The sequence below is a fragment of the Chinchilla lanigera genome, unplaced genomic scaffold, assembly GCF_000276665.1.
Source record: "Chinchilla lanigera isolate Chin_1 unplaced genomic scaffold, ChiLan1.0 scaffold00112, whole genome shotgun sequence".
Classification (NCBI taxonomy): Eukaryota; Metazoa; Chordata; class Mammalia; order Rodentia; family Chinchillidae; genus Chinchilla; species Chinchilla lanigera.
Window position 1 is genome coordinate 135985 of NW_004955513.1, and position 11631 is coordinate 147615.

An 11631-nucleotide genomic window follows, 5' to 3' on the forward strand; every position below is an offset into this window, starting at 1 on the left:
CTGTGACTCAGCCAAGGCTCAGGCAAGACCGCGCGGCAGCCGCAAGGGGCAGCTGGGTTTGGGGGCCCGCAATGGTCTGAAGGCCCGCGTTTAGCGAGTGGGAACACCAAACTAAACACAAAACCAAGAAACCAAAACAGCCAGGCGTGGGGGCGCACACCTGTGATCCCAGCACTGGAGAAGCTGAGGCAGGAGGATCGCCATGCGTTCCAGGTTCCTTGCCCTGCTTGTATTAAATCATTTTCAAGTCAAAATAAAAACATCATCTTTAAACTGGGCGTGGTGGACCACGCCTGTAATCCCAGCACTCAGGAGGCTGAGGCAGAAGGATTGCCACCTGGACCACATAGTGAGTTCCAGGGCAGCCTAAACTACACAGAGATCCTGTCTCAAAAAAACCCACACACCCGGCAAAAAAGAAAGGCAGTCGCCTCACGTTGGCAAAGCCCTGAGCACCCCCACGCAGCATCGCACGCACATGCGCAGGACAGAGCATGTGCAGAGCTGCCCGCATGCCCTCGCCCCCCAGTCCTGTAAACGTGAGCAAGCGGACAGGACCGAGGCACCAGGGAAGAGAAGTTCGGACTAGTAGAAAAGAAAAAATAAACAAGCTCTAAGAGAGGAGGAAAGGAGTGGGCGTCACTTGGGCGAGGCCGCTCTGCAAGGCATTTCCACGTGAGAGACAACACATTATGACTAATGGAGCTGCGTTTGAATAATGAACAGAGAGGACCATTTTCCATTCCGGCTCTCGGAGCTAAAAGCCCAAGTGCTGCTGAGGCAGAGCCGCACAGGGCGCTAGGGATGCTGTGGGTCTGGCAGTTAGTTATGTTATTTCACTGAACTGAACTTACTACATGAGCCAGGCTGGCCTCGAACTTGCAGTGACCCTCCTGCCTCAGCCTCCCGGGTAGATGCTAGATGCTTAAACAACGATGATGACAACCCTATAAAAATCTGTTCTTTCATCATTACAATACATACTCTGGATGAAAACTCAGTACTTTTTTTTTAAAAAAACAGAGTCTCACTGTCTCACTATGTAGTTCAGGCTGGCCTTGAATTTGCTTATGTAGCCAGGGCCAGCCTCAAACTCATGGCAGTCCTCCTGCCTCAGCCTCCCTGGAGCTGGGATGACAGGCGTGCGCCACACCTGGCAAAAACTCCATGCTTCTAAAACCCAAAATCAGCTTGGTGTGGTGGCGCACGCCTGTCATCCCCGCAGTCAGGGAAGAGGCTGAGGCAGGAGGACTGTCACGAATTTGATGGCAGCCTGGACTACACAGTGAGACCTTGTCTCAAAAATCAACCAAAATGCAGTGAACCTCGGGCCTGAGCTGCGGCATGGAGCAGCGTCAAGGCCTGGGTTCCACCCCCAGCACAGCAGCAAAAACGACACAAAACCGAGCCTAAGGAACAACGCCTTGCCTTTTATTTTCAGTGTCCTGTAGAAATGAATTTTCTGCAGCGCGGACGGGACGGGGAGAGGACAGCGGGGACAGGACGGCGCGGCCCCTCGCCCGGCCCCTACCTGAGCTGCTTGGCATAGCTGAGCTCGATCTCGGTCCGCTCCTTCACGAACTTGATGTACCGCTCCAGGACGTCGATGCCCCACTGCGTGTGCTTCTCCAGGTTGTCAAACTGGTCCTGTGGAGAGAGCGCGCGACAGGTGAGCTTCGCTAGCGGCCCGGCCCCGCGGCAGCCGCGACACTTTCCGGGCGCCCTCAGCCCTGCAGCCGCGCTTAGTCACAGGCCCGGACTGCGAACGGCCCAGGCCACTGCCTGGCGTCTAAGGAGCAAAGGTCACGGTGGAAGGAAAGGTGCCCCCCGCCGCCCCATGCCTCGAGCTGGCGGCGACACTGGCATCACCCAGGGGGCTCAAGGCGGTGGGCTGACTTGGGCGAGGAGGGCCAAGGGAGAGGCACAGGGCTCTGCTTTCTCCCTGGGGATGAATGGACACCCGGGTCCTTTCACACGCACAGCAGGCCCTCGCGGTGTGCCAGAGCCGGCTCCGCGCCGGGAGCAAGGCTTGGTAGCCGCGGCAGTTCTGGGGACTGGGGTGCCCAGGACTGCGGTGGGTGATCCCCTCGGTGCCCCCAAGGGGAAGTGGGGATAAGGAATGGGTGTGGCCGGCAGAGAGCAGAGACAGCAGGGAGCCGGGTCACCACCCAGGGCCTTGAGTGCCGAGCTCAGAGCATCCAGTGGCCCAAGACCTGCAGGGGTGGCCGGACCACAGGGCTGCTTCCGGTCATCATTCAGCAGGCTGTCTTCATGGTCCAGGGGACAGGGGACAGGGGACAGGGGACCCACGGGGCTCTCGGGCTCTGCTCCCCGCGACGGTGTGGGATTCACCAGGAGTTGAGACAGCTGGAAACACAGACCCACCCGCTTTGGGCCCGAGGAGCAGCTGGGCTCGGGGATCTGAGGTCAGGCCGGGCCGGGGCTGGGGAGCAGCGCTGCGCAGAGGAGCTGGCCGGGAGGGGGCGGGGCGGGACGCCCGCCAGGGAGGCCCCGGCCCTGCGGAGGAGGCAGCCAGGGCGAGCGCGGAGTCTCGGGGCTGCGGGACAGAGGACCAGGCTGCGGCCCCTGTGGCGCTCCGCCCGAGACCCACTCCCCGGGTAGCGCTCGCCTGTCACCCACAAGCAAGCCCGACCTCTTCTAAACACGCAGCACAACTTCTGCCGGCAGGGCCGCGCTGTACCGCGGCTCTCCACCCTGCACGCACCGTGCAGCCCCTATCCTGTGTGGACTCTGTTCAAAGTCCTGCAGGGCGCTGGGCGCACGCTTGTCATTCCAGCATTCAGGAGGCTGAGGCAAGAGGATTACCATGAGCTTGAGGCCAGCCTGGGTTACAAAGCAGGACCCGGTCTCAAAAAAAAAAAAACGAAAAAAAAACCACTGCAAAATATCCAGTAGCTTTTGAAACAGGTATTTAAAGCTCTCACTGATTCTTGGCTTTCCACGGCATACACCGCAAAGCCTGGGTTCCGTCTCGAGGAGATTATTTATTTCTGTTATCTCTGCCGACAAGGGTTGTTGAGCAAATATGCAGTGTAGCAGGAGCGCAGGTCTCTCGAAGGCCCGAGAACAAATGCACAGAGTGGAGCGTGGCTGTGAAGCAGCCCCGGTGACATAGCTTCTTTCCAGCGCTCTGCTCGGCAGTGAGCAGCACCTGGCTGCCGGAGTCTGGGAAGTTTATAAATCAAGTTTATTTTCAAAATGCTAAGAACCCCTTGCTCCACAGGAGTCCTCTTTGGGGATGCCACACCACCCGCCCCTTTCTTTTTCCATTTTTTTGAGACAGGGTCTCACTGTAGTTCAGGCTGGCCTTGAATTCACTTTGTATCCCAGGCTGTTCTGGAACTCACAGGGATCCTCCTGCCTCAGCCTCCTGAATGCTTTGATGACAGGCATGCACCACCACGCCTGGCTATGCCCCTAGACTTCTTGTCCCATTAACAATCTGACAACAATTAACAATTTTCCCGAATTACATTAGTTTGCAATTCTTTTTAAACTTTTTAACGTCATGTGCATATTTAAAAGCAACAGCTTCTGACAACCAAGTCCTTGCTGAGGCAGGAGGATCGCAAGTTCAAAAGCAGCTTAGGGCTACACAGTAAGACAATCTCTCAAAAAAAAAAAAAGACAACAATTATTGGCCTCCACCAGGCAGTCTGGTGCCTGCCAATGGCCACAGGTATCCAGGAGGCTGAAGCAGGAGGATTCTTTGAGCCTAGAGTTCTAGACCAGCTTGGGCAACAAGGCAAAATCCTCTTTCAAAAAAAACCCACAAGGGGCTGGGGATTTAGCTCAGCGGCAAAAGCGCTTGCCTGGCAAGCGCAAGGTCGTGAGTTCGGTTCCTGGTACCAGAGAAAAACCAAAAAAAAAAAAAAAAAAAAAACCCACAAAATACTCTAGTAGTCTCGTCCCATAAGCTGTTTTTCAATAAAGTTCATCTGTGCTCAAAACCTCCCTGGTGCCAGGCACCTATAATCCCAACACTCAGGAGGCTGAGGCAGGAGGACTGCTGTGAGTTTGAGACCAGCCTGGGCTCCACAGTTAGTTCAAGGCACTTGAACTACATAGTGAGATTCTGCCTCAAAAATATCTATTAATTAATTAATTAATTAATTTATTTATTTATTTATTTATTTATCTTTTGGTCTTTTTGAGACAGGGTCTCACTATGTAGTTCAGGCTGGCCTTGAGCTCACTTTGTGGCCCAGGCTAGTCTCAAACTCACAACGATCCTCCTGCCTCAGCCTCCTGAGTGCTGGGATTACAGGCGTGTGCCACCACGCCCGGCTATTTTTCAAAACTGATTTCTGCAAAAAGAGAAAAACTATTGGGAAGACGGTGTCTGTTTTGCGTTTTTGCACATCTCTCTCCTGCCCCGCTTAACTGAAGACAGCTGGCTCCCGCGCTCAGCCTGCTGCCGCTCCGGACTTTGCAGTAAATGAAAAACTACAGCTTCCCTCAGACGGGCAGTTAGGAACAGCAGAGTTTCAACATTCCTTCGAGATCACTTTAAGTTATTCTTCACCATGACACTGAAACCTGACAAACCGTCCCTCAGAGGCTAGCTGCAGTGCGGCATCTGAGACTATCAGATTCGGTCACAATCAAATAATCTTGTACTTCAGGTTTATTTTGTTTTGTCTGTTTGAGACAGGGTCTCACTATGCAGTGCAGGCTGGTCTCAAACTCTTGGGGACCCTCCTGCCTCAGCCCCCAAGTGCTGGGGTGACAGGCGGGCCTGGCTGAAGGCTCTTTATCTGTGTACAATGAGGACACACTCTTCACTGGGCCTTCAGAAAACGTGATCTTGCTGGGTGTGGTGGCGCACGCCTGTAATCCCAGCACTTGGGAGGCTGAGGCAGGAGGATCTTGCGGGTTTGAGACCAGCCTGGGCTACAAAGTGAGCTCAAGGCCAGCCTGAACGGCATAGTGAGATCCTGTCTCAAAAAAAAAAAAAAAAAGACAGAAAATATGATCTCCTCGCTATGTACTGACGCTATCTTCTGAGTGTGCTGACACGTTCCATCGGGAAGATATCAAAGGCTCACATTTGCTCATGCCTGGCCTATCTCATCTTTTCTGAGTCTCTAAATATTTGGAAGCTGTCGCACTCCCAGGGAAATACAACCTTCTCCAAATTCTAATTTTCACTTAAAAGCTAGAAAGCTGTCACTGACAACAAATATTGTCGGTTGTTTCCTAGAAGTGACATCCGTCTCCCTCCATCTGGTTCTAGGAAAATAGCTGCAAATGCTTCATTCTGTCTATCATTCCCTCAGGGGCCGGGGATGTGGCTCAGAGGCACAGCGCCTGCCTCGCAAGCACAAGGTCATGAGTTCCATTCCCGGTACCAAAAAAAAAAAAATCATCCTCCCAGGCAAAAGTGATTTGTTCCACTTATGACTCAACTGCGTAACATTCTGGGGCATAGGGAAGTGCTTCAGGAATAAGCCCATCTCCGTCTTTACACTCAATTAGAAACGTGTATTGCCAGGTGTGGTGCTCAGTGCCTGTAATGCCTGCACTCTGGGAGGCTGAGGCAGGAGGATCCCAGTTTTGAGCCCAGCCTAGATAAGTTAGGGACTTAGCAAGACCCTGTCTGGGGGTGCAGGGGGAAGGTGACGATGTAGCTCAATGCAAAGTCCCTGGGTCAAATCCTTAGTTGAAAAAAAAGTATATTTGAGGCTTGAGGTTATGATAAAATTAATAATCTTCACTGTTCTGTCTAAGACTTTTTTCATTTTTTTGAGACAGGATATTGCTATGTAATTCAGGCTGTTCTTGAACTCACTAAGTAGTTCAAGTTGCCCTTGAACCCCTGGCAATCTTCCTGCCTCAGCCTCCAGAGGCTGAGACTACAGTCATGTGCCACCAGGCCTGGCTGCTCTAAGTTGTACATTTGCAAAAATGAAGAAAGCCAGGTAATGGAAAACACTGCGTAATTTATGAGTGCACACTATATACACCAGCTCTCAGCCGTGCATTCTAAAACCCCAAGGGCCCGGTGGATGCTTCCCAGCAGCTGGCAGCAACCCTTGGCATCTTCCAAGGGCCCTCCACAGTCCTCTCCTGACCTCACACTTCACCTTCACCTTTTTGAGACATATCCAGGCTGGCCTTGAACTAACTCCCAGTGATCCTCCTGCCTCAGCCTCCCAAAGGCTGGGCTGATAGGTGGGAACCAAGATGCCCAGCCTGCCCTTGATCTTAAGGTGTCACTGTCCCTTGAACCCAAACCCACCAAGGTTTGTGCCAGGGCCATCTGGCTACAAGGCAACTTTTAATATGGGGCCTCCTATCACAGAAAGTGTGTTCAGGGGGCCCTGGTGCCAAATCCCTGGGAGAAGCCAATCTGGGGGGAGACTCAGACGCTGCAGTGACATCTGTGTGAGTGACCTGGACTCAAGGAAAGGGGCCCTGAGGCCAGCAAATCGCTGGTCCGCTCCGTGTCGCAGGCGGCTTTGGTCTGCGCCGTGGACACCCTGGTTGTTCGTAACTCCGTTGCATAGGGTGTGGGCACCCTGGGAAGCCAAGTCCCTTAGGAGGCCATCAGGGGCAGTAGCCCGCCTCGCCTCTGAGGAAAAAGTGTCAGAAGATGAAAATTTATCCAAAGACGAATAGCAAGAAGACCTCCACCTAAAATGTGTTTTAAAATCAATTTAGTTCAAAATATTATAACAGCTGGAGGCCGGGCTAGGTGGTGCACACCTGTAATCCCTGCACTCAGGAGGCTGAGGCAGGAAGATCACAAGTTTGAGGCCAGCCTAGGCTACATGGTGAGACCCTGTCTCAAAGAGACAATAAAAGCAAACAAAGCAGCTACATAACCACAAACACACACAAAAAGGTTTTATAAAATCTTACAGATGAACATGTGTCAGTAATGCCAAATTTATATGGCACCCAATCAGGGTAGGGAGGGACAAGGAGCTCTGAGTGGTCGGGGCTGGGGGGGTGGCCCAGGAGACACTGGGCAAAACAGTGTTCTGGTTTTTTGCTTCAGACGCTCATTTTACCTTTGTTTGTTTGCTTTTTTTGAGTTAGGGTCTCTCTCTGTAGCCCAGGCTGGCCTTCAACTCACAGTGACCCTCCTGCCTCAGCCTCCTCAGTGCTGGGAGCACAGGCCTGGGCCACCACACCTGGCTCACTGTGCTAGTTTTGTATAAATCATACTGTTACATGTGCGTCCTCATACATTCTTCTGTCAAACTCCCTAACTGTCAGTTTACAACTGGTTGATGGAGAACTTCTCAGGATAAGAAAACTTCAGATCACTTGAGGCCCTGCCAACTGGAAATCAAAAATGGAGATAATTTATGAAAGGAAAACTTCAGTCAATAGGAAAACCCATTAAAGCATTGAATGCCTTTGCTTCGATTGATGCGCTTCCTTTATTGTCCTCACAAAAATAGAACGTGTTTTTCTGAAAGTGGGCATCATTTAATACTCAAGCACAGTGTGTTAGATTATTGATTGCAAAGAAGATTTCACTCTTAGGGGGAAAAGTTGTTTTAAAACTCCAGATCTGTTGTTGTTCAAATGCTAAAAAGTTTCCAAGTACCAAAACAAGAATACAGTACATCATCAGCCTCTCAAATAAAGGTGAATAAAGAGTACAAAAAATATCACAGGAAACAATGTACAATGTTTCTACTCCCTGTCAAAAACAGTCATTCGCTCAACAAATATTTTACTGAGCACCTACTACATGTTAAACACCACTCCCAAAATTCATGATGTAGCAATAGATGGTCGGCACAAATTCTGTTTTCTTTTTTTTTTTTTTTTTTGTCTTTTTGAGACAGGGTCTTGCTATGCAGTTCAGGCTGGCCTTGAGCTCACTTTGTAGCCCAGGCTGGCCTTGAACTCACAAGGATCCTCCTACCTCAGCCTCCCGAGTGCTGGGATTACAGGCGTGCGTCACCACCCTGGCACAAATTCTGTTTTCTCATAGTGTTTATAAACTAGATGTTCACTGCACAGAGCTACAAAAAATATCTCAGAGCTGGATAAAGAGGGGTACACCTATAATTCCAGCACTCTGGGAGGCTGAGACAGGAGGATCTCCAAGTTCAAGCCCAGGCTGGACAATTTAGTAAGACCCTGTCTCAAAATAAACAAAAAGAAGAAGAAAAATGACTGGGGGTGTAGCTCAGTATGAAAGCCCTGTGTGCAATCCCCCCAGTCTTGAGCTAGCATAGAAAAAGATGGGTAGAAAAGCGATGAGAAAAATTGTAAGGTTGTACTTTAAAGAAAACAGAAACTTCCAGTCGCAGCCGAGTCACCCGCAGCTCTGCAGTCGGGCTCCGCAGCTTGGTGAGTGGGTTTTTCCCTTCCAGACCCCTGGTACCCAAATCCTTCACAAATACCGTAAATCCCAGACTATCCTGGGATTAGGGCAGGGCCAGTGGCCTGATTTGAGAAGCAGTAAACAGAGCCCAAGGATTCAGGGAATGTCTTGAGGCGCAATGCCTTAGACCGCAGTGACACAGGCCTCTTCCAAGGACACGCGAGCGCATATCCACCCAGCCCGCGGGCCTCTGCTTTCGGAGGGGGCCCGGTCTTAACCTGACCCGATGAGTCCGTCTACGCTCCTCATCAAGGCACCCCCAAATTTCCTTTCTTTTGTTTTTTTGAGACAGAGTCTCACTAGGCAGCTCAAGCTGGCCTCTACCTCCTGGAGATCCTCCTGCTTCAGCTTCCTGAGCCCGGGGATCAAGGTCTGCAGGCTGCGCAGAAGTTTGCCCCAGAGGTAGGGGCCCCAAGTGTGGTCTCATTTCACTCCTCCCGGCTTCCTCCACTGCCAAAGAGGAGTCTGACGGCGCCGGAGCTGACTTGGGGAGCTCTTGCTGTGACAATGGCCGGGGGCTGGCGGGGAGGTGCAGGCAGGGAGGTGCAGGCCGGAAGGCGCAGCCCGAAGGTGCACACGCCACAGAACCACAGAAACAAAGTGCAACATCACACGTGGCCGGCAGAAGAAGCGGTGACTGACGGTGGGGACCAATTCAAGGTGGAGGGCAGGACCAAGGTGCTCCTTGCTCTGCAACTGCCACAGGGGCAGTGCCCAGCTGGGAGTCTGTCCTGGAGGCTGCTTAGGGCATAAGCACTGGCTTCTACCATCCCAGGCAGGGGAGGATGGGGACGACGGCGTCCATTCTGTGTCGGATATGGACAAGACACACCAAGGAAAAGAACAAAAACCGCCACTGCTGATGTCCCTGCCTAGCAAGACCTGGTCTCACAATGAAAGACTCTGCTCCACGCATCTTGTGTGATGGCACACGCCTGTCAGCCCAGCACTCGGGAGGCTGAGGCAGGAGCATTGCTGCAAGTTTGAGGCCAGCCTGGGCTCCATAGTGAGATCCTAAAAATAAAAGTCATGGGAGAAAAGTAGATTTTTGTTGGTACTGGGATTCGAACTCAGAACCTCGTGCTTGCCAGGCTAGCGCTGTGCTGCTGAGCTACATCCTCAGCCCTGTAGATTGTTTGAAATCTAAAACCCTATAGATCAATTTGGACTTTGCACTATGTAAATATTCTAACTGTGTATACAAGAAGATCTGACATCTTTATGCTTCAAGACTTTCACTGTGCTCTGTGATTTTTAACTTAAAGTAATAGACTCTGCTGACGCGGTGTTAGTAACTCAAGCCTGGAGTTCACACCAACGCTGTCTTGGCATTGATCAGTTCTGAGTTTTGCCAAGTGGATGATGTCATTTATCCACTGATGCTGCAGCAGACAAAATCTATTTCTTTTCTTGCCTTAAAAATCCCATGACCCACCTTTTCATCCCACCTCAGTGCCAAGCAACCAGGGACCTTTTTGCTGCCTATATAGTTTTCCCTTTCCCAGACTGTCCAGGCGCTGGAATCTCACTAAGTGGAACACTGGCTGTTTCACTTAGCCATGTGTATTTCAATTCCTTCCGTGTCTTTTCACGGCTCGGGTGCTCACGCTGTCTTATCAGTGGGTGATATCTCCCTGTCAGGCGGCCCCACACTGGTTAGTCAGCTATTGCACGAGGTCTTGGTTGCTTCTGAATTTCTATAGCTAGGAGCAGTGCTGCTGCAGCAAGCTTCACAAGTCTTGGCTAACACTTTACTTTCAAAACGAACATTCCGGCCAGGCATGATGGTGCACGCCCATAACTCCAGCACTCAAGAGGCTGAGGCAGGAGGACGGACATGTTTGAGAGCAGCCTGGATTACATAGTGAGTTCAAGGCCAGCCTGCACTACACAGCAACACCCTGTCTCAAAAAAAGAGTTCTCTTTTATTCCTGAGGTTATTTATTTTGAAAAGGAAACGCTGATAACCAAACAATTAGAGTAGTATTTAAAAGGCACACTGGCCCCCTGAAGTCAGGATTTCCTCAAATCAAGGAATCCTTTTCTTGGACAGCTCATCAAACACATGCAGAGTTTACATTAAATGTTCATGGACTGGGGGCAGAGGGCTGCATGCCTGTCATCCCAGCACTGGGGAGGCTGAGGCAGGAGGATCACTGAGAGTTCAAAATCAGCCTGGCTACATAGTACAAGGCCAGCCTGCATTACTTAAACAAACAAACCAACAAAAAGACCCCTCTTTTATGAATTCATTAGTGATAATGGATGAGAGATTTAAGAGAACACTTTCAGCCGGGTGTGGTGGCGCACACCTGTGATCCCAGTACTGGAGAGGCTGAGGCAGGAGTATCTCCACAAGCTTGAGACCCGCCTGGGCTACATAGTGTTCACTGCATAGCGAAGACCCTATCTCAAAAAGGCAAAAAAAAAAAAAAAAAAAAGGGAAAAGAAAACATTTCAGAATATTAAGTTTGTAATTTGCTCTAACAACAACAACAAAAAAAAACCAGTGAATAAAATTCCAAAACAGATCTCCATGACTGTCCCATCTGGAACCAAAGCATCCCCATAAATTCAAACTTGGCCACAATGCGCCGGAAGGCAGTCGACAAGCCCGCCCCGCTTGTTTTCTGAATTGTACCGGTCCTCGCCGAGGGATGCTGGAGAGAAGAAGCCGCAGGGCCTCTGAGGGGGCCCGGGCACCGGGCTGGTTCCATCCACACAAACAAGGCTGGACACTCACAGACCCTCGCTAGATCCTAAACAAAATCCACAAAAGGCCACAAGCCCCGCGGGCCTGGTGACTTGGTTTGGTGGCTCGTCCCTGTGAATACTAAGAGGGGCTCCCTTGGCTGTCACAGCGCCCTCCTGGGATCTGCCGGGGACGTCCCTTCCCTAGCAACGCAGCACAGATCTCTGCCGCGGACCGCTCCACAGTCGCCTTCCAACTTTCTCGTCTTGCGCAGTTTCCTCCCAGGGTAGTCAGCGCTGCTTATTTAAAAACAGCAATGGAAGAGCAGCTTTAAAACTACTCTTTCTGCAGCACTGAAACTTCTTCCCATTAGCGTAAAACTAGAAGGCATCAGGAACTGAGCTAAAAGCACCAACAGTGAGCGGCAGGTATAGTGACTTAGAGCAGGGTGTGGCGGCACACGCCTGTCATCCTGGCACTCGGGAGACTGAGGCAGGAGGATCGCTGAGAGTTTGACGCCAGCCTGGGCTACATAGAGAGACCCTGTCTCAAAAAAAAAAAAAAAAAA

At 51.2% G+C, this 11631-nt stretch overlaps 1 protein-coding gene across 6 annotated transcripts in view; it reads right to left on the reverse strand.

Annotated features, from left to right (window-relative positions):
* The window catches only part of Fnbp1 (formin binding protein 1), a gene marked incomplete at its 5' end in the record, with an annotated part of 51628 nt that extends 49981 nt beyond the window's left edge, over nucleotides 1-1647 (reverse strand). For all 6 annotated transcript variants that reach the window (XM_013506668.1, XM_013506672.1, XM_013506671.1 and 3 more), the window contains 1 exon segment: nucleotides 1532-1647. In XM_013506668.1, coding sequence (XP_013362122.1) covers nucleotides 1532-1647 — 116 coding nt within the window.
* Nucleotides 1648-11631: the final 9984 nt, after the last annotated feature.